We start from the raw sequence: 22,879 nt of genomic DNA, 5'->3' as shown, positions 1-22,879 counted from the left end.
TAAAATTGTTTATATCACAACCATCAGTGTACTCTGTATCACCCAGTATGCCTTTCAATCTTGTACGTGTGATTGCGGCAGCTGCACACAACATGTTGCCGGACTAACAATCGGTTCGTACATGTTGTTGAAGGTGTCAAAGGCAATGGCTTCACAGCACGCCCATATTCTTGTCATCAGGATGAACGCTAGTGGATAGTCGCGAGAACGTTAGCGGCTCCAATTGTCTTCATTATACTGTGAAACATGTTTAAATAGCTCTGTGAGTGGTAAAGGCGGCCGACCTCTGATGTATTTCAGCGGGCGGGTAAGGTTCTGATAAAATGTTGGTTCGGGTGGACGGCGGGTGGATGACGACTTTGGTGATGCGGTTGCGGATGATATAATTGCCTATCCGCGCATCTCTACTTGGTTTATATTATTGTATATACTAGGTCATAAAATCAGTGTCAGTTGAGTCGGTCCATAGGTTGCCTGTAGGGATTTTTAATGTCCAGCAGATGTCAGTATTTAGTGACACCGTATCAATACAGTTTTGCAATGTGTCGAAACGATACATGATGCCTCATCAACCCATCACTACTTAGGCATCCATCCATCCATTTTTCTACCGCTTATTCCCTTTGGGGTTGCGGGGGGCGCTGGTGCCGATCTCAGCTACAATCGGGCGGAAGCCAGGGTACACCCCGGACAAGTCGCCACCTCATGGAAGGGCCAACACAGATATAGGCATTTGGTGTGTAAATGTGTGTTTAGTCGTTGGGGTTTGATTGTCTATTGATCAAAGATTTCACATGAATGAAGAAGATGAATAAAAAATGAAATGAAATTTGATTCTAGAAGCTAGTCAACAATCACGTAATTTAGCCAGCTGTCGGCTATCAACACGCTTGCCCTGACCTACCACTTAAAATACTAAAATCAATAAAATGACTGCATCTTAAGATAAAAATGACTACAAAGTCTTATTGTTGACTAGTGCTTACTATAAAGAGTTTGGTGAATAGAAACTAAAATACATAGCTAATGTGAAGGTTAGCTGGCTACCAGGCTAAAGTGTTAGCTCGCTATCGTGACGTAACAATTACATGATATAAATATATATATATTTATATATATATCCTTACCTGCGGTTGAATGGTCGTTGACAAGGAAAACATTTTTTTCTAAATCTCACAGCCACGGCAAAAAGCGCTTAAATTGTCCCCCAAAAAATTTGGGAGGAAAATGTCCCCGACTGTCACTTTAACTTTCTTTTTCCTCTTTTCCGGATTGGCGCCGCAGCCATATTGAAATGTGTTTTACCGCCACCTGTCGGACTGGAGTGTGCAGTGCAGTAGTGGAATAGCAGGGGGAAAGCAAAACAAACGTGGGTAAATTAACATAAGTTACTTTAATAGTGTTTTGCGACAATTTTTGTAGTTGAGTCACAAAGTTAAAAAGGCCCAAAAGACTTCAAACGGAGCAGCACTTTAACCACAGGATAGTGGTGCAATATACACACATTATATATCCATCTTCATCCGCTTATCTGAGGTCGGGTCGCGGGGGCAGCAGCCTAAGCAGGGAAGCCCAATCTTTCCTCTCCCCAGGCACTTCGTCCAGCTCTTCCCGGGGGCTCCCGAGGCATTCCTAGGCCAGCCTGGAGACACAGTTACCCAACGTTTCCTGGGTCTTCTTCATGGCTTCCTAGGCGTTTATATATGTATATTATACATATATACATATACATATATATATATATATATATACATATATATATATAAATATATATATATATTTGTATATATACATATATACTCATACACATCTATACATATACACATATAAACATATATATACACACATATACGGTATGTATACATACATATATGTGTATATACGTGCATATACATACATATATGTATATACACATACATATATATACATACATATATGTATATACATATATGTATATACATATACATGTATGTACATATACATATATAAATACACATGTATGTACATACATGTATGTACATAAATGTATATATATATACATACATGTATGTACATATATACATACATGTACATATATCTATATTACATATATGTATCTATATACATATATGTATATATATATACACATATATGTATATATATGTATATATACATATATTTATATACATATATATGTGTGTCTGTATTTATATGTACATATGTTTGTGTGTGTGTGTGTGTGTGTGTGTGTGTGTATATATATATATATATATATATATATATATATATGTATGTGTGGGAAAAATCACAAGACTACATCTCTACAGAACTGTTTCATGGGGGGTTCCCTGATGATTGAGGGAACCCCTCATGAAACAGTTTTGTAGAGATGAAGTTGTCCTTTGATTTTTCCCACACATACAGATTGCGCTCTACCACGGTATCGGACACTATTCTCTGGATAATCCAATCAAGATATATATATATATATATATATATATATATATATATATATATATATATATATACACATATATGTATATATATGTAAACATCCCCAAGGACTCTCAAAGATGGACGCTTTTGACCTCCCTCCTCAACGTCACCTGGAAGTCGAACTTTGCATTGCATGCAGAACGTCCCCGGGCCTATGGACACAACACCACTATACTCAAAGACTGATTGATTGAAACTTTTATTCAATCAATCAATCAATGTTTACTTACATAGCCTTGAATCACTAGTGTCTCAAAGGGCTGCACAAACCACAACAAACCACTACGACATCCTCGGTAGGCCCACATAATTAGATTGCACAGTTCGGTATACATTCTGTACAATTGACCACTAAATAGTAACACCCGAATAAGTTTTTTAACTTGTTTAAGTCGGAGTCCACGTAAATCAATTCATGGTAGTGACAATGGGTATATACACAAACACACACCCAACGCCTTCACCACCGCTTGATTCCCCTTCGGGGTGATGGACTGCTGAGTTGCGCTTTATAACAGCAGGCCGGCCTCCAGGGCTTTGGTGGAAAACAGCCCAGGTAGAGTCTCTGGTTGGTGTGTTCCTTGTTGACAATGCAATCAACAATGAAACAGATCATAAAATACTACATAAAGATTGTCTTTATTATGTTTCTGTCAAACAAAACTACATTTGACATGCGCTTATTAACGTAAAAAAAGGGCCCCCCATGGATCAACGAGCCCTACGCAGAGTACATGACCTGCGTATAGGGAGGGGTGTCCCTGGGTACTAGGTACACAACAGTCTGGGCTGTCTTCAAATAGTCGAAGATTCAACTTTGAATCGTATCCTACGACGTTAAATCCATCGTTACGACTAACTTCCCCTATCTAGTCAAGTATGATGTCCTATTATGCGCCAAAACAGACCTCATAGACTATGGTTCAGCCCTTTTGGAGGTAAATAAAGTCACAAATGACACGTTTGTTTTGCTTACTTTAATGAAAGACTGACTTCCTTTCCTAAGTACCTTTCGATTTACATCCATAACCAAAGAGTCAACTGATTGTCGCAATGAGCAAAACCTAACAACTCAGATTGGACTAAATCTTTGGTGGAAAACAGCCCAGTTAGAGTCTCTGGTTGGTGTGTTCCTTCTTGACAATGCAATAAACAATAAAATAGATCATGAAATACAACATAAAGATTGTCTTTATTATGTTTCTGTCTAACAAAACTACATTAGACATGTACAAGTTAACAAAGAAAAGGGCCCCCATTGATAAAGGAACCCTACGCAGAGTACATGACTTGCGTACAGGGAGGGGCGGGCCCCGGGTACTAGATACACGACAGTTTAGGGCAGTCTTCATATAGTAAAAGATTCAATGTCAGTCATATCGTTGGACGTTAAATCCACACATGACCTGCGTATAGGGAGGGATGTCCCTGGGTACTAGGTACACAACAGTCTAGGGCTGTCTTCAAATAGTCGAAGATTCAACTTTGAATCGTATCCTACAACGTTAAATCCATCGTTACGACTAACTTCCCCTATCTAGTCAAGTATGATGTCCTATTATGCGCCACACCATACCTCATAAATTGTGGTTTAGACTTTTTGGAAGTAAATAAAGTCCCAATTGGCATGTGTGTTTTGTTTACTTTAATGAAAGACTGCCTTCCTTTCCTAAGTACCTTTTGATTTACATCCATAACCAAAGAGTCAACTGATTGTCGCAATGAGCAAAATCTAACAACTCAGATTGGACTAAATCTTTGGTGGAAAACAGCCCAGTTAGAGTCTCTGGTTGGTGTGTTCCTTGTTGACAATGCAATCAACAATGAAACAGATCATAAAATACTACATAAAGATTGTCTTTATTATGTTTCTGTGGAACAAAACTACGTTTGACATATGCTTATTAACGGAGAAAAGGGCCCCCATAGATAAAGGAGCCCTATGCAGAGTACATGACCTGCGTATAGGGAGGGGCGGGCCCCGGTTACTAGGCACACGACAGTCTAGGACGGTCTTCATATAGAAGAAGATTCAACCTCACAGTCGTATCGTTGGACGTTAAATCCATCATTGTGACTTTTACGTACTCCTATTTAATCAAGTATTATGTTCTCTTGTGCGGCAGAGCGGACCTCACAAACTGTGGTTTAGACCTTTACGAGGTAAATAAAGTAACAAATGACAAGTTTATTTTGTTTACTTTAATGAAAGACTGCCTTCCTTTCCTAAGTACCTTTTGATTTACATCCATAACCAAAGAGTCAACTGATTGTCGCAATGAGCAAAATCTAACAACTCAGATTTGACTAAATCTTTGGTGGAAAACAGCCCATTTAGAATTTCTGGTTGGTGTGTTCCTTCTTGACAATGCAATCAACAATGAAACATATCATAAAATACTACATAAGGATTGTCTTTATTATGTTTCTGTGGAACAAAACTACATTTGACATGTTCTTATTAACGCAGAAAAGGGCCCCCATAGATAAAAGAGACCTACGCAGAGTACATGACCTGCGTATAGGGAGGAGCGGGCCCCGGTTACTAGGTACACGACAGTCTAGGACGGTCTTCATATAGAAGAAGATTCAACTTCACAGTCGTATCGTTGGACGTTAAATCCATCATTGTGACTTTTACTTACTCCTATTTAATCAAGTATGATGTTCTCTTGTGCGGCAGAGCGGACCTCACAAACTGGTTCAGACCTTTACGAGGTAAATAAAGTAACAAATGACAAGTTTATTTTGTTTACTTTAATGAAAGGCTGCATTCCTTTCCTAAGTACCTTTTGATTTACATCCATAACCAAAGAGTCAACTGATTGTCACAAATAGCAAAATCTAACAACTCAGATTGGACTAAATCTTTGGTGGAAAACAGCCCAGTTAGAGTCTCTGGTTGGTGTGTTTCTTGTTGACAATGCAACAAACAATAAAATAGATCATAAAATACTATATAAAGATTGTCTTTATTATGTTTCTGTCGAACAAAACTACTGCAATGTAAAATCTAAAAACTACTTTACAAATATTCCGTTTTTTTCCCGTCGAATTACAGTAAAAGAATAAATAACCATTGACTCTAATTCGGGTATATAATCAGTTCATTTGAGTTTTCCTCATTTGAAAATTCAATGTTTGTTTTTCTGAGTAAAAATGCATATAAATGCTTACGTATGCAACAGTTGCAGAAAATATATCCTGAAAGTATACTAATTATTAAAGCTAAATTAAATATACATTAAAAAATACGACTACTGAAAATGTCGACACATGACGCTGAAATCCAAATCTTTCTAACGCGCTCACAATACTCTCATCTCTGGAGTATTGGATTTTAAGCTTTTTCCAACTCGATGATGTGAAGTCCCGGGATGAATTCAAGTCATTTTCCTGTGAGACGACAAAGGAGATAAGCATTGTCGTCAAGCAGTCACGATAAACTTGGGACACACAGTCAAAGTTGACATACACTTGACAAAATCGGTGCGGTTCAGGTGAATGTGTTGGTTTTCTGACACCGACTTGTTTCTTCGGCATTGTCCACACGTTTAAATCAGAACTTTGGGAAAGCCGTTCCAATAGCTTGATTTAGCCATTCCCTTAGCATACAAAAGGCTTGTAAAACTCCAGCGTGTAGTATGAGGAGCGACGTGAGGGGTTCTGTTTCTTTGATGTATTGTAATCCACAGAAATGTTTTGTCTTGACCCGAGAACTACAAAGCGGAGGGGAAGCAGCGCCTGACTCACCTCAAGGCACCTTTTCTTTGAACTGTTTTCACGACCTTTTCTTTGAACTAACCCTTTTCTTTGGACTGATCTGTAATCAGAGGCGATGGCTGTTTATGACCCCACTCCCTTAGAAACAGCTGTTGCCATGTAATCAGGGAAAGTTCAAATAAAAGAGGCGTGAAAATCTTTGGTCAGAGCGTGGTGAGACTACAAGGGTTTGATTGATTGATTGATTGATTGATTGATACTTTTATTAGTATATTGCACAGTTCAGTACATATTCCGTACAATTGACCACTAAATGGTAACACCCCAATAAGTTTTTCAACTTGTTTAAGTCGGGGTCCACGTTAATTAATTCATGGTACAGGTGTACGAGTTTCTCCTCATTGAGTCAAATTTAATTCTGTCTCTGTTTAATTCCTTGCTTCTTGTCTTGTTTAATAGATGTCATCAGTGTTTGAACCTGACAACCACTACCATGCTTGACAGTAGGAATGGTGTTCCTGGGATTTCTACTATAAACATACTGCTGGGTATTGTGGCCAAACAGCTCTGACCACAGAACTTTCCTATAGAAGGTCTTACCTTCGTCCATGTGATGTTGCGTATTATGATTGGTTGGTTTTCTTACATGGACTTCTTTCTTCAGCATTGTCCACACGTTTAAGTCAGGACTTTGGGAAAGCCATTCTAAAACCCTAATTCTAGCACCAGGTTCATTGGCAGCAAAACAGGCCCAGAGCATAATACTACCACCACCATGCTTTACGGTAGGTTTGGTGTTCCTGGGATTAAAGGCATCACCTTTTCTACTCCAAACATACTGCTGGGTATTGTGGCCAAACAGCTCTGACCACAGAACTTTCCTTTAGAAGGTCTTACCTTCGTCCATGTGATGTTGCATATTATGATTTGTTGGTTTTCTTACATGGACTTCTTTCTTCAGCATTGTCCACACGTTTAAGTCAGGACTTTGGGAAAGCCGTTCTAAAACCCTAATTCTAGCACCAGTTTCATTGGCAGCAAAACAGGCCCAGAGCATAATACTACCACCACCATGCTTTACGGTAGGTTTGGTGTTCCTGGGATTAAAGGCCACACCTTTTCTACTCCAAACATACTGCTGGGTATTGTGGCCAAACATCTCTGACCACAGAACTTTCCTTTAGAAGGTCTTACCTTCGTCCATGTGATGTTGCATATTATGATTGGTTGGTTTTCTTACATGGACTTCTTTCTTCAGCATTGTCCACACGTTTAAGTCAGGACTTTGGGAAAGCCATTCTAAAACCTTAATTCTAGCACCAGGTTCATTGGCAGCAAAACAGGCCCAGAGCATAATACTACCACCACCATGCTTTACGGTAGGTTTGGTGTTCCTGGGATTAAAGGCCACACCTTTTCTACTCCAAAACATACTGCTGGGTATTGTGGCCAAACAGCTCTGACCACAGAACTTTCCTTTAGAAGGTCTTACCTTCGTCCATGTCATGTTGCGTATTATGATTGGTTGGTTTTCTTACATGGACTTCTTTCTTCAGCATTGTCCACACGTTTAAGTCAGGACTTTGGGAAAGCCATTCTAAAACCCTAATTCTAGCACCAGTTTCATTGGCAGCAAAACAGGCCCAGAGCATAATACTACCACCACCATGCTTTACGGTAGGTATGGTGTTCCTGGGATTAAAGGCATCACCTTTTCTACCCCAAACATATTGCTGGGTATTGTGGCCAAACAGCTCTGACCACAGAACTTTCCTATAGAAGGCCTTACCTTCGTCCATGTCATGTTGCGTATTATGATTGGTTGGTTTTCTTACATGGACTTGTTTCTTCAGCATTGTCCACACGTTTAAGTTAGGACTTTGGGAAAGCCATTCTAAAACCCTAATTCTAGCACCAGTTTCATTGGCAGCAAAACAGGCCCAGAGCATAATACTACCACCACCATGCTTTACGGTAGGTTTGGTGTTCCTGGGATTAAAGGCCACACCTTTTCTACTCCAAACATACTGCTGGGTATTGTGGCCAAACAGCTCTGACCACAGAACTTTCCTTTAGAAGGTCTTACCTTCGTCCATGTGATGTTGCATATTATGATTTGTTGGTTTTCTTACATGGACTTGTTTCTTCAGCATTGTCCACACGTTTAAGTTAGGACTTTGGGAAAGCCATTCTAAAACCCTAATTCTAGCACCAGTTTCATTGGCAGCAAAACAGGCCCAGAGCATAATACTACCACCACCATGCTTTACGGTAGGTTTGGTGTTCCTGGGATTAAAGGCCACACCTTTTCTACTCCAAACATACTGCTGGGTATTGTGGCCAAACAGCTCTGACCACAGAACTTTCCTTTAGAAGGTCTTACCTTCGTCCATGTCATGTTGCGTATTATGATTGGTTGGTTTTCTTACATGGACTTCTTTCTTCAGCATTGTCCACACGTTTAAGTCAGGACTTTGGGAAAGCCATTCTAAAACCCTAATTCTAGCACCAGGTTCATTGGCAGCAAAACAGGCCCAGAACATAATACTACCACCACCATGCTTTACGGTAGGTTTGGTGTTCCTGGGATTAAAGGCCACACCTTTTCTACTCCAAACATACTGCTGGGTATTGTGGCCAAACATCTCTGACCACAGAACTTTCCTTTAGAAGGTCTTACCTTCGTCCATGTCATGTTGCGTATTATGATTGGTTGGTTTTCTTACATGGACTTCTTTCTTCAGCATTGTCCACACGTTTAAGTCAGGACTTTGGGAAAGCCATTTTAAAACCCTAATTCTAGCACCAGGTTCATTGGCAGCAAAACAGGCCCAGGGCATAATACTACCACCACTATGCTTTACGGTAGGTTTGGTGTTCCTGGGATTAAAGGCATCACCTTTTCTACTCCAAACATACTGCTGGGTATTGTGGCCAAACAGCTCTGACCACAGAACTTTCCTTTAGAAGGTCTTACCTTCGTCCATGTGATGTTGCATATTATGATTTGTTGGTTTTCTTACATGGACTTCTTTCTTCAGCATTGTCCACACGTTCAAGTCAGGACTTTGGGAAAGCCATTTTAAAACCCTAATTCTAGCACCAGTTTCATTGGCAGCAAAACAGGCCCAGAGCATAATACTACCACCACCATGCTTTACGGTAGGTTTGGTGTTCCTGGGATTAAAGGCATCACCTTTTCTACTCCAAACATATTGCTGGGTATTGTGGCCAAACAGCTCCATTTTTGTTTGCTCTGACCACAGAACTTTCCTTTAAGAGGTTTTATCTGTGTCCATGTGATGTCAGATGAAACAAAAATTTGCCACAATACCCAGCAATATGTTTTAAGGAGAAAAGGTGAGGGATTCGATCCCAGGAACACCATACCTACCGTCAAGCATGGTGGTGGTAGTATTATGCTAAGGGCCTGTTTAGCTGCCAATGGAACTGCTGCTTTACAGAGAGTAAACGGATCTTCTTCAAAACTCTTCTGACATGGTCGAACGTCAAAAATAAGAGTTGTAGAAATGATTGCAAACTCAAGACAGCCATGACATCATTTCCTTTACAAGTGTACGTCAACTTTTGACTCTAACTCCGTCACTTAATATCTCGCTCACCGTCTTTTCCGGCGTGAATAAAGCTGGACTAGTCCATATGCAATCGCGGGCCAGAGTGCGGTCATCACCACGGTAACCGGCGAATGGTCAAATGGCCACCAGGAAGGTTTCCGGAACTGTAAAGAGAACTGGGGAGAATTCAGTGTGTGGTGACAATCATTTATAAGAATATCCGATAAATATTTTTGGTTAAAAAACTGTGAATACCTTGTGTGCTGCAGGTAGAGAGTCCTCACACCTCAATGAAGATGACCTTGACTTGAAATGGGAGAATAAATATTCCAATCAATAAATACCGTATTTTCCGGGAACCATAGGGCGCACCAGAAAAAAACAGATTATAAGGCGCATTAACTCTTGTGTATTGTTCATATTGTTGTTACTCAGCCAGCGTTTGTGGGTCTGATGGACCCGTTGCATTTTGTGGCTTTTAATACCTCACAATCAAACACTTTTATGTTAAAATACTGAACAGATGTTTACCGTATCCCAATAAACATCGGTTTAGTATTTTACAAAATTTCTCTGTTGGTTTCTGCATCCCACAGGGATTCTTCTTTTGTGTTTCTGCACCTGTGGTTCCCACACAAGGTTGCAACATTGTTAGTCAACACTGTCTGCTCTCATTTTCTCGCACATTTTTCCCTCTGATGTTCTGTGTACCTACACTCTGTCCTCCTCCTGTCTCGGCCTGCTGTGTGTGTGTGTGTGTGTGTGTGTGTGTGGTGTGTGTGTGTGTGTGTGTGTGTGGTCATTAAATATGTATTCTGATATATGTTCTTCACAAAAGGTTGCAACATTGTTAGTCAACTCTGTCTGCTCTCATTTTCTCGCACATTTTTCCCTCTGATGTTCTGTGTACCTACACTCCGGCCTGCTGTGTGTGTGTGTGTGTGTGTGTGTGTGTGTGTGTGTCTGTGTGTGTGTGTGTGTGTGTGTGTGTGTGTGTGTGTGTGAGTGGTTCTGTGGACATCTTATATGTAATAGAAATGTGTAGGTGGGGTGTATGGTGTGTGGTCATTAAATATGTATTCTGATATATGTTCTTCACAAAAGGTTGCAACATTGTCAGTCAACTCTGTCTGCTCTCATTTTCTCGCACATTTTTCCCTCTGATGTTCTGTGTACCTACACTCCGGCCTGCTGTGTGTGTGTGTGTGTGTGTGTATGTGTGTGGTCATTAAATATGTATTCTGATATATGTTCTTCACAAAAGGTTGCAACATTGTTAGTCAACTCTGTCTGCTCTCATTTTCTCGCACATTTTTCCCTCTGATGTTCTGTGTACCTACACTCCGGCCTGCTGTGTGTGTGTGTGTGTGTGTGTGTGTGTGTGTGTGTGTGTGTGTGTGTGTGTGTGTGTGTGTGTGTGTGTGTGTGTGTGTGTGTGTGTGTGTGTGTGTGTGTGGTTCTGTGGACATCTTATATGTAATAGAAATGTGTAGGTGGGGTGTATGGTGTGTGGTCATTAAATATGTATTCTGATATATATTCTTCACAAAAGGTTGCAACATTGTCAGTCAACTCTGTCTGCTCTCATTTTCTCGCACATTTTTCCCTCTGATGTTCTGTGAACCTACACTCTGTCCTCCTCCTGTCTCGGCCTGCTGTGTGTGCGTGCGTGGTCCAGTGGACATCTTATATGTAATAGAAATGTGTAGGTGGGGTGTATGGTGTGTGGTGATCAAATATGTATTCTGATATATGTTCTTCACAAAAGGTTGCAACATTGTTAGTCAACTCTGCCTGCTCTCATTTTCTCGCACATTTTTCCCTCTGATGTTCTGTGAACCTACACTCTGGCCTGCTGTGTGTGTGTGTGTGTGTGTGTGTGTGTGTGTGTGTGTGTGTGTGTGTGTGTGTGTGTGTGTGTGTGTGTGTGTGTGGTTCTGTGGACATCTTATATGTAATAGAAATGTGTAGGTGGGGTGTATGGTGTGTGGTCATCAAATATGTATTCTGATATATGTTCTTCACAAAAGGTTGCAACATTGTTAGTCAACTCTGCCTGCTCTCATTTTCTCGCACATTTTCCCTCTGATGTTCTGTGAACCTACACTCTGGCCTGCTGTGTGTGTGTGTGTGTGTGTGTGGTTCTGTGGACATCTTATATGTAATAGAAATGTGTAGGTGGGGTGTATGGTGTGTGGTCATTAGGTTGCAACATTGTTAGTCAACTCTGTCTGCTCTCATTTTCTCGCACATTTTTCCCTCTGATGTTCTGTGAACCTACACTCTGTCCTCCTCCTGTCTCGGCCTGCTGTGTGTGCGTGTGTGTGTGTGCGTGCGTGGTCCAGTGGACATCTTATATGTAATAGAAATGTGTAGGTGGGGTGTATGGTGTGTGGTCATTAAATATGTATTCTGATATATCTTCTTCACAAAAGGTTGCAACATTGTTAGTCAACTCTGTCTGCTCTCATTTTCTCGCACATTTGACCCTCTGATCTTCTGTGTACCTACACTCTGGCCTGCTGTGTGTGTGTGTGTGTGTGTGTGTGTGTGTGTGTGTGTGTGGTTCTGTGGACATCTTATATGTAATAGAAATGTGTAGGTGGGGTGTATGGTGTGTGGTCATTAAATATGTATTCTGATATATGTTCTTCACAAAAGGTTGCAACATTGTTAGTCAACTCTGTCTGCTCTCATTTTCTCGCACATTTTTCCCTCTGATGTTCTGTGAACCTACACTCTGTCCTCCTCCTGTCTCGGCCTGCTGTGTGTGCGTGCGTGGTCCAGTGGACATCTTATATGTAATAGAAATGTGTAGGTGGGGTGTATGGTGTGTGGTCATCAAATATGTATTCTGATATATGTTCTTCACAAAAGGTTGCAACATTGTTAGTCAACTCTGCCTGCTCTCATTTTCTCGCACATTTTCCCTCTGATGTTCTGTGAACCTACACTCTGGCCTGCTGTGTGTGTGTGTGTGTGTGTGTGTGTGTGTGTGTGTGTGTGTGTGTGTGGTTCTGTGGACATCTTATATGTAATAGAAATGTGTAGGTTGGGTGTATGGTGTGTGGTCATCAGATATGTATTCTGATATATGTTCTTCACAAAAGGTTGCAACATTGTTAGTCAACTCTGCCTGCTCTCATTTTCTCGCACATTTTTCCCTCTGATGTTCTGTGAACCTACACTCTGGCCTGCTGTGTGTGTGTGTGTGTGTGTGTGTGTGTGTGGTTCTGTGGACATCTTATATGTAATAGAAATATGTAGGTGGGGTGTATGGTGTGTGGTCATTAAATATGTATTCTGATATATATTCTTCACAAAAGGTTACAACATTGTTAGTCAACTCTGTCTGCTCTCATTTTCTCGCACATTTTTCCCTCTGATGTTCTGTGAACCTACACTCTGTCCTCCTGTCTCGGCCTGCTGTGTGTGCGTGTGTGTGTGTGCGTGCGTGGTCCAGTGGACATCTTATATGTAATAGAAATGTGTAGGTGGGGTGTATGGTGTGTGGTCATCAAATATGTATTCTGATATATGTTCTTCACAAAAGGTTGCAACATTGTTAGTCAACTCTGTCTGCTCTCATTTTCTCGCACATTTGACCCTCTGATCTTCTGTGTACCTACACTCTGGCCTGCTGTGTGTGTGTGTGTGTGTGTGTGTGGTACACAGAACATCAATTTCCACACTTCTATTAGTCCCGGGTCCAGAGGACCCGGACATCTTATATGTAATAGAAATGTGTAGGGGGAGTGTATGGTGTGTGGTCATTAAAAATGTTCTCTGCTATATATTGATCACAGAAAATGAGCCAAAGTCAGTGAGTCTCAGTTTGAAAAATGTATTCATTGTATCATTTTTCTTTTAATAAAAAATGAAAACGGGTCCCACAGACCCGAACACCACAGAAGAGTTAAAGGGATCATTTTTGTATAATTTTTTTCTAAATGTAAAAGACTTCCTTGTGGTCTACATAACATGTAATGGTGGTTCTTCGGTCAAAATGTTGCATGGATTATTTTTACGTTTTTGCCCCCAAATTAAGCAGTTTTAAGCATTCATATAGCTCAGGGGTCGGCAACCTTTACCACTCAAAGAGACATTTTGACCCGTTTCACAAAATAAAGAAAACAATGGGAGCCACAAAACTCATTTGAAATTTAAAATGAAATAACACAGCATACAGAGTTTTTTTTTGCTTTGTGCTATGTATAAACCAGGGGTCTCAGACACGCGGCCCGCACCTAATATTAAAATGTAATGTTAATGCGGCTTGGGAGTTTTATATGATTGCTGTTTAACAGCATCACACTTGCCGAAAAGAAAAAAAAAATATATATATATATTTTTTTATTTTATTTTATTTTATTTTATTGTATTTATTTTTTTCCTTTCTTTTTTTATAGTTTGGCCAAGTCTCACCCCCCCGGCCAAACTACAAAAAAAAACGCGACTTATAGTCCGAAAATTTTTTTTTACTTTTAACACTTAAATTTCAAAATCAACTTCCGATATATCTGTGGATTTTAAGTTTGAACAATTATTTTGTTGGTTTTATGCTCTTTTGTCAAAACTTTGACGTTTTTAAATAGCAACCACACAACGTATGCAATATTTTTTCCCACATAAAACATTTTAAAGTGATCATTTTAAAGTAATAATTCATTATAACATGGATTTTTTTGTCCTTTTTTTTTTGGAGCAATGGAAAAAAATAAAAATAAAGACAATGTGAGTGTGAATGTTGTCTGTCTATCTGTGTTGGCCCTGCGATGAAGTAGTGACTTGTCCAGGGTGTACCCCGCCTTCCGCCCGATTGTCGCTGAGATAGGCGCCAGCGCCCCCCGCAACCCCGAAGGGGAATAAACGGTAGAAAATGGATGGATGGATGGATGGAAAAAAAATAAAATAAAGACAATGTGAGTGTGAATGTTGTCTGTCTATCTGTGTTGGCCCTGCGATGAGGTGGCGACTTGTCCAGGGTGTACCCCGCCTTCCGCCCGATTGTCGCTGAAATAGGCGCCAGCGCCCCCCGCGACCCCAAAAGGGAATAAGCGGTCGAAAATGGATGGATATTTTGTTGGTTTTATGCTATTTTTTGTCAAAACTTTGACGTTTTTTATATGGCAACCACACAACGTATGCAGTATTTTTTCCCACATAAAACATTTTAAAGTGATAATTTTTAAGTAATAATTCATTATAACATGGATTTTTTTGTCCTTTTTTTTTTTGGAGCAATGGAAAAAAAAAATAAAATAAAGACAATGTGAGTGTGAATGTTGTCTGTCTATCTGTGTTGGCCCTGCGATGAGGTGGCGACTTGTCCAGGGTGTACCCCGCCTTCTGCCCGATTGTAGCTGAGATAGGCGCCAGCGCCCCCCGCAACCCCGAAGGGGAATAAACGGTAGAAAATGGATGGATGGATGGATGGAAAAAAAATAAAATAAAGACAATGTGAGTGTGAATGTTGTCTGTCTATCTGTGTTGGCCCTGCGATGAAGTGGCGACTTGTCCAGGGTGTACCCCGCCTTCCGCCCGATTGTCGCTGAAATAGGCGCCAGCGCCCCCCGCGACCCCAAAAGGGAATAAGCGGTCGAAAATGGATGGATATTTTGTTGGTTTTATGCTATTTTTTGTCAAAACTTTGACGTTTTTAAATGGCAACCACACAACGTATGCAATATTTTTTCCCACATAAAACATTTTAAAGTGATAATTTTAAAGTAATAAAACAGATTTTGTTTCCGCCCGATTGTAGCTGAGATAGGCGCCAGCGCCCCCCGCGACCCCAAAAGGGAATAAGCGGTAGAAAATGGATGGATGGATGGATGGATGGGAAAAAAAAAATGCCTGCATGGCAGCTTTGTGTCAACATTGCCACTTTTTCCTCATTAGATTTCACCTCATTCCACTTTTTTTTAAATGTTTTTTTAAAAACGATCAATTTTGCAATTTTTGCAAACGGGCCGGTAAAATATTAACCGCGGGCCTCACTTTGGACACACCTGCACTAAACCATCCACACGTTCGGGCTCCAGTACTCTGGAATGCCCTCCCGGTAACAGTTCGAGATGCCACCTCAGTAGAAGCATTTAAGTCTCACCTTAAAACTCATTTGTATACTCTAGCCTTTAAATAGACTCCCTTTTTAGACCAGTTGATCTGCCGCTTCTTTTCTTTTTCTTCTATGTCCCACTCTCCCTTGTGGAGGGGGTCCGGTCCGATCCGGTGGCCATGTACCGCTTGCCTGTGTATCGGCTGGGGACATCTCTACGCTGCTGGTCCGCCTCCGCTTGGGATGGTTTCCTGCTGGCTCCGCTGTGAACGGGACTCTCGCTGCTGTGTTGGATCCGCTTTGGACTGGACTCTCGCGACTGTGTTGGATCCACTATGGATTGAACTTTCACAGTATCATGTTAGACCCGCTCGACATCCATTGCTTTCCTCCTCTCCAAGGTTCTCATAGTCATCATTGTCACCGACGTCCCACTGGGTGTGAGTTTTCCTTGCCCTTATGTGGGCCTACCGAGGATGTCGTAGTGGTTTGTGCAGCCCTTTGAGACACTAGTGATTTAGGGCTATATAAGTAAACATTGATTGATTGATTGATTGACTTTGCTGTAGGACTCACCTCCTTATAACATGGATTTTTTTGTCCTTTTTTTTTTTTTTTTGGGAGCAATTCATGGCAGCTTTGTGTCAACATTGCCACTTTTTCCTCATTAGATTTCACCTTATTCCACCTTTTTTAAATGTTTTTTTTTTTTATTCTTGCAATACTATCAATTTTGCAATTTTTGCAAACGGGCCGGTAAAATATTAACCGCGGGCCTCACTTTGGACACCTCTGCACTAATCAATCAATCAATCAATCAATGTTTATTTATATAGCCCCAAATCACAAATGTCTCAAAGGACTGCACAAATCATTACGACTACAACATCCTCGGAAGAACCCACAAAAGGGCAAGGAAAACTCACACCCAGTGGGCAGGGAGAATTCACATCCAGTGGGACGCCAGTGACAATGCTGACTATGAGAAACCTTGGAGAGGACCTCAGATGTGGGCAACCCCCCCCCTCTAGGGGACCGAAAGCAATGGATGTCGAGCGGGTCCAACATGATACTGTGAAAGTTCAATCCATAGTGGCTCCAACACAGCCACGAGAGTTCAGTTCAAGCGGATCCAAGACAGCAGCGAGAGTCCCATCCACAGGAAACCATCTCAAGCGGATCAGCAGCGTAGAGATGTCCCCAACCGATACAGGCGAGCGGTCCATCTTTGTGTCAACATTGCCACTTTTTCCTCATTAGATTTCACCTCATTCCACTTTTTTTTAAATGTTTTTTTAAAAACGATCAATTTTGCAAGTTTTGCAAACGGGCCGGTAAAATATTAACCGCGGGCCGCACTTTGGACACGCCTGCACTAAACCATCCACACTTTGCTGTAGGACTCACCTCCTTCACCTGCGCCACGCTGAGCTCCTCCAGCGTGTGCAGGCGGTGCAGCACGTGGGTCATGTCGTCCTGCAGCCTGAACAGAGCCGCGGCGATTTGCTCGTTGACGTTCCCACAGGAAGCGCCGCTGGAGCCTGCGCACGGCGACGCGGCGTCACGGGCCGGCGACCACGACTGGGAGTTGCACGCGGTCATCGGGGAGTCTGGAAAAAAACCCGCCAAATTGGGACATGTTAAAAGTAGGGGTGGGCAAATTAATGCGTTAATTACGAGTTAACTCATCCATCTATTAACGCCGACAATTATTTTATCGCACATTTGCGTATGTTGTTTACATGCTTTTATTTTGTTAACGCCTTTTTTTAACAAGATGGCGTGGTGGGGCTCTTGGTAAAGATGGAACATTTGGGCAAAAATACCGGACAATTCTGCAAATTTCCTGGCTGGCTTACAGCGTGGTCACTTACGAACGCCAGACAATTCTGAATGTGGATAGATCGGGCCGTTTTGGACTGAATGAGGCGTGCTAGCTAGCATGGGAATACTTTGCCGTCTACATCCAGCGGCCTATGAAGCAGCGGAGTATATGTGTTGTCTGTCTATTTATGAATAATGCAGACCAGGAGTGTTGGCTGAGTTCTTAACGTTTACTTTCAGAGCGTGCATATCACAACATACAAGATGTCGTCATGGCGACACACAACCGGGCTACCGCGTCACTCCTGTTGCATGCTGGGTAGGGTAGTTCTTTTATTCCCTGGCTCATAACATCAAACAATCGGAAAATTCCCATCATATCGATTCCTAGATATGGTCATAATGTTGCGATCTGCTGCTCAGATCTACACTATTTATTTTTCCATTTTGTATATTTCTCCGACTCCTTATTTCCTGTTTGCTTTGTCACCATGGTCACTCATCAGTCAATCAATCAATCAATCAATCAATCAATCAATCAATGTTTATTTATATAGCCCCAAATCACAAATGTCTCAAAGGACTGCACAAATCATTACGACTACGACATCCTCGGAAGAACCCACAAAAGGGCAAGGAAAACTCACACCCAGTGGGCAGGGAGAATTCACATCCAGTGGGACGCCAGTGACAATGCTGACTATGAGAAACCTTGGAGAGGACCTCAGATGTGGGCAACCCCCCCCCCTCTAGGGGACCGAAAGCAATGGATGTCGAGCGGGTCTAACATGATACTGTGAAAGTTCAATCCATAGTGGCTCCAAGACAGCGGTGAGAGTCCCGTCCACAGGAAACCATCTCAAGCGGATCAGCAGCGTAGAGATGTCCCCAACCGATACAGGCGAGCGGTCCATCCTGGGTCCCGACGAGCGGTCCATCCTGGGTCTCGACTCTGGACAGTCAGTACTTCATCCATGGTCATCGGACCGGACCCCCTCCACAAGGGAGGGGGGGACATAGGAGAAAGAAAAGAAGCGGCAGATCAACTGGTCTAAAAAGGAGGTCTATTTAAAGGCTAGAGTATACAGATGAGTTTTAAGATGAGACTTAAATGCTTCTACTGAGGTGGCATCTCGAACTGTTACCGGGAGGGCATTCCAGAGTACTGGAGCCCGAACGGAAAACGCTCTATAGCCCGCAGACTTTTTTTGAGCTCTAGGAATCACTAATAAGCCGGAGTCTTTTGAACGCAATGTTTATTTATATAGCCCCAAATCACAAATGTCTCAAAGGACTGCACAAATCATTACGACTACAACATCCTCAGAAGAACCCACAAAAGGGCAGGGAGAATTCACACCCAGTGGGACGCCAGTGACAATGCTGACTATGAGAAACCTTGGAGAGGACCTCGAAAGCAATGGCTGTCGAGCGGGTCCAACATGATACTGTGCTAGTCTCGCCCCGCACACCTGCTACTAATTATCACCCCACCTATTTAAGCCAGTCTTCTCTGTTCATTCGGTCTGGGTTCATAGTTTGCTTTCACGCCACCGTACGTCTGGATTTTGATCATTTGCTTTCTCGCAAGTATTTCTATACTCGCTAGCCTCTCACGCTAAGCCACTTGTTTTGTCCAGTTTACATACCGATGATTTGTTTTCTCTTTTGTGCCAACGTGCTATTTAAGTTGGTCTATTTTTACTTCCTCGTTTTCATGCTAGCGTTTTTGGTTTTCCTTTTTATTAGCTCCAGTATTTCTGTTCAGAGCTCCCTTTTTTGTTAAATATTTTAAGATCCTACCTTTGTTGCGTTCACGTCAGCGCATCCTCGAGGGAATCGAACCCGGCCATCACAATGCCCACCAGTCCTCACACATAATTATTTTAAGTGCACTACGCAGAATAAACACAACATTATTAATATTGCTACTGGGGCGGCATAGCTCGGTTGGTAGAACGGCCGTGCCAGCAACTTGAGGGTTGCAGGTTCGATTCCCGCTTCCGCCATCCTAGTCCCTGCCGTTGTGTCCTTGGGCAAGACACTTTACCCACCTGCTCCCAGTGCCACCCACACTGGTTTAAATGTAACTTAGATACTGGGTTTCACTATGTAAAGCGCTTTGAGTCACTAGAGAAAAGCGCTATATAAATATAATTCACTTCACTACTACGGATAATTTGATCAAAAATTCCCTAAAACAGCCCACTACCTATAATATAGGTTTTTTAAACATAAGATCCCTGATAAAAAAAACAGGATAACTTAAATACCCTGGCAGTGGCAATAAGCTTAAATGTTTGTATTTACATTTTTGGAGTTGATTTTCATCAAATATGCTATTTAACTGCTACTGTTTAACAAGGACTGATTTAAATTGTGTTTGCACAACAAATGTTTTGGCGCTTTTTGTTCATGTGGGAGAATATTCCAATAAAGGTGCACTACACACTACTTTTGAATTCATTATTGGGCTTTGTGTATACAATGCAGTTAATCGCGATTAATCAGAGAAATAGTGCGATTAACTTCGATTAAAATTTGTAATCAATCAATCAATCAATGTTTACTTATATAGCCCTAAATCACTAGTGTCTCAAAGGGCTGCACAAACCACTACGACATCCTCGGTAGGCCCACATAAGGGCAAGGAAAACTCACACCCAGTGGGACATCGGTGACAATAATGACTATGAGAACCTTAGAGAGGACGAAAGCAATGGATGTTGAGCGGGTCTAACATAATACTGTGAAAGTTCAATCAACAATGGATCCAACACAGTCGCGAGAGTCCAGTCCAAAGCGGATCCAACACAGCAGCGAGAGTCCCGTTCACAGCGGAGCCAGCAGGAAACCATCCCAAGCGGAGGCGGATCAGCAGCGCAGAGATGTCCCCAGCCGATACACAGGCAAGCAGTACATGGCCACCGGATCGGACCGGACCCCCTTCCACAAGGGAGAGTGGGACATAGAAGAAAAAGAAAAGAAACGGCAGATCAACTGGTCTAAAAAGGGAGTCTATTTAAAGGCTAGAGTATACAAATGAGTTTTAAGGTGAGACTTAAATGCTTCTACTGAGGTAGCATCTCGAACTGTTACCGGGAGGGCATTCCAGAGTACTGGAGCCCGAACGGAAAACGCTCTATAGCCCGCAGACTTTTTTTGGGCTTTGGGAATCACTAACAAGCCGGAGTCTTTTGAACGCAGATTTCTTGCCGGGACATATGGTACAATACAATCGGCAAGATAGGATGGAGCTAGACCGTGTAGTATTTTATACGTAAGTAGTAAAACCTTAAAGTCACATCTTGAGTGCACAGGAAGCCAGTGCAGGTGAGCCAGTATAGGTATATATGTATGTATATAAAGGTATATACAGTATAGGTATATATGTATGTATATATGTATATAAAGGTATATACAGTATATATGTATGTATATATGTATATAAAGGTATATACAGTATATATGTATGTATATATGTATATAAAGGTATATACAGTACAGGCGTAATGTGATCAAACTTTCTTGTCAGCAGCGAGAGTCCCGTTCACAGCGGAGCCAGCAGGAAACCATCCCAAGCGGAGGCGGACCAGCAGCGCAGAGATGTCCCCAGCCGATACACAGGCGAGCAGTACATGGCCAGCCCTAGTTAAAAGCTGACGACATAAATCTCTGCGGCGTGACTTTTACCTCTTTTGAAAGTCGCGTTGTGGGGTTCTTGAAGGCGGGACTCCCTTCTGAGGAGGGAACCATCTTCTGCTTTAAGAGCGGAGGAACTCTCAAACCAAAGCTCTTGTTCCCTCGCTGGAGATACGGCGGATGTAGGAAGCGTCTTAAAAAGGAAAAATATCAAAAGTCAGTCACTCCCAACGGTTAAAGACCTACTGAAAGCCACTACTAGCCACCACGCAGTCTGATAGTTTATATATCAATGATGAAATATTAACATTGCAACACATGCCAATACGGCCTTTTTAGTTGACTAAATTGCAATTTTAAATTTCCTGCAAAGTGTGGTGTTGAAAACGTCGCGTTTGACGTCTCGGGTTATTTTCCAACCCGATCCTAGCTATAAGTAGTCTGCTTTAATCGCCTAATTACACAGTATTCTGAACATCTGTGTTGCTGAATCTTTTTGCAATTTGTTCAATTAATAATGGAGACGTCAAAGAAGAAAGATGTAGGTGGGAAGCTTTTAGCCTTTAGCCACACAAACTACCCACTACAGCATGGCGGAGTGCAGGGGTCGGGAACCTTTTTGGCTGAGAGAGCCATGCAAGCCAAATAATTTTAAAAGTATTTCCGTGAGAGCGATAGAATTTTTTATTTTTTTTTAACACTGATTTACTGGGGAGGAGACCCTGCCCCAAGTGGAGGAGTTCAAGTACCTAGGAGTCTTGTTCACGAGTGAGGGAAGAGTGGATCGTGAGATCGACAGGCGGATCGGTGCGGCGTCTTCAGTAATGCGGACGTTGTACCGATCCGTTGTGGTGAAGAAGGAGCTGAGCCGGAAGGCAAAGCTCTCAGTTGTGTCCTAGCTCCAGCCTATCTTGCCGATTGTATTGTACCGTATGTCCCGGCAAGAAATCTGCGTTCAAAAGACTCCGGCTTATTAGTGATTCCTAGAGCTCAAAAAAAGTCTGCGGGCTATAGAGCGTTTTCCGTTCGGGCTCCAGTACTCTGGAATGCCCTCCCGGTAACAGTTCCAGATGCCACCTCAGTAGAAGCATTTAAGTCTCATCTTAAAACTCATCTGTATACTCTAGCCTTTAAATAGACCTCCTTTTTAGACCAGTTGATCTGCCGCTTCTTTTCTTTCTCCTATGTCCCCCCCTCCCTTGTGGAGGGGGTCCGGTCCGATGACCATGGATGAAGTACTGACTGTCCAGAGTCGAGACCCAGGATGGACCGCTCGCCTGTATCGGTTGGGGACATCTCTACGCTGCTGATCCGCTTGAGATGGTTTCCTGTGGACGGGACTCTCACTGCTGTCTTGGAGCCACTATGGATTGAACTTTCACAGTATCATGTTAGACCCGCTCGACATCCATTGCTTTCGGTCCCCTAGAGGGGGAGGGTTGCCCACATCTGAGAGGAGCCAGATGAGGTGGTTCGGGCATCTGGTCAGGATGCCACCCGAACGCCTCCCTAGGGAGGTGTTTAGGGCACGTCCAACCGGTAGGAGGCCACGGGGAAGACCCAGGACACGTTGGGAAGA

The 22,879-nt window shown here is 42.2% G+C and overlaps 2 protein-coding genes across 2 annotated transcripts in view; both read right to left on the bottom strand.

Annotated features, from left to right (window-relative positions):
- Window positions 1-1,292, bottom strand: part of yme1l1b (YME1-like 1b) — a 68,551-nt gene extending 67,259 nt beyond the window's left edge. Inside the window, exon 1 of the mRNA XM_061890694.1 lies at window positions 1,128-1,292. Within this exon, the coding sequence (XP_061746678.1) occupies window positions 1,128-1,160 (33 nt within the window). The 5' untranslated portion in view covers window positions 1,161-1,292. The remainder of the gene's footprint in view (window positions 1-1,127) is intronic.
- Window positions 1,293-4,316: 3,024 nt separating this feature from the next.
- LOC133544904 (acyl-CoA-binding domain-containing protein 5-like) overlaps window positions 4,317-22,879 on the bottom strand; it is a 72,210-nt gene continuing 53,647 nt past the window's right edge. The window contains exons 12-16 of the mRNA XM_061890144.1: window positions 21,352-21,500; window positions 17,242-17,444; window positions 10,029-10,079; window positions 9,822-9,937; window positions 4,317-5,871 (exon numbers count right to left, since the gene is read on the bottom strand). Of these exons, the coding sequence (XP_061746128.1) occupies window positions 5,859-5,871; window positions 9,822-9,937; window positions 10,029-10,079; window positions 17,242-17,444; window positions 21,352-21,500 (532 nt within the window). The 3' untranslated portion in view covers window positions 4,317-5,858. The remainder of the gene's footprint in view (window positions 5,872-9,821; window positions 9,938-10,028; window positions 10,080-17,241; window positions 17,445-21,351; window positions 21,501-22,879) is intronic.

The sequence above is a fragment of the Nerophis ophidion genome, linkage group LG28 (genome assembly GCF_033978795.1).
Source record: "Nerophis ophidion isolate RoL-2023_Sa linkage group LG28, RoL_Noph_v1.0, whole genome shotgun sequence".
NCBI classification, from domain to species: domain Eukaryota; kingdom Metazoa; phylum Chordata; class Actinopteri; order Syngnathiformes; family Syngnathidae; genus Nerophis; species Nerophis ophidion.
Note: the sequence above shows the minus strand (reverse complement) of the source record. Positions and strands in the feature narration are given on the sequence as shown.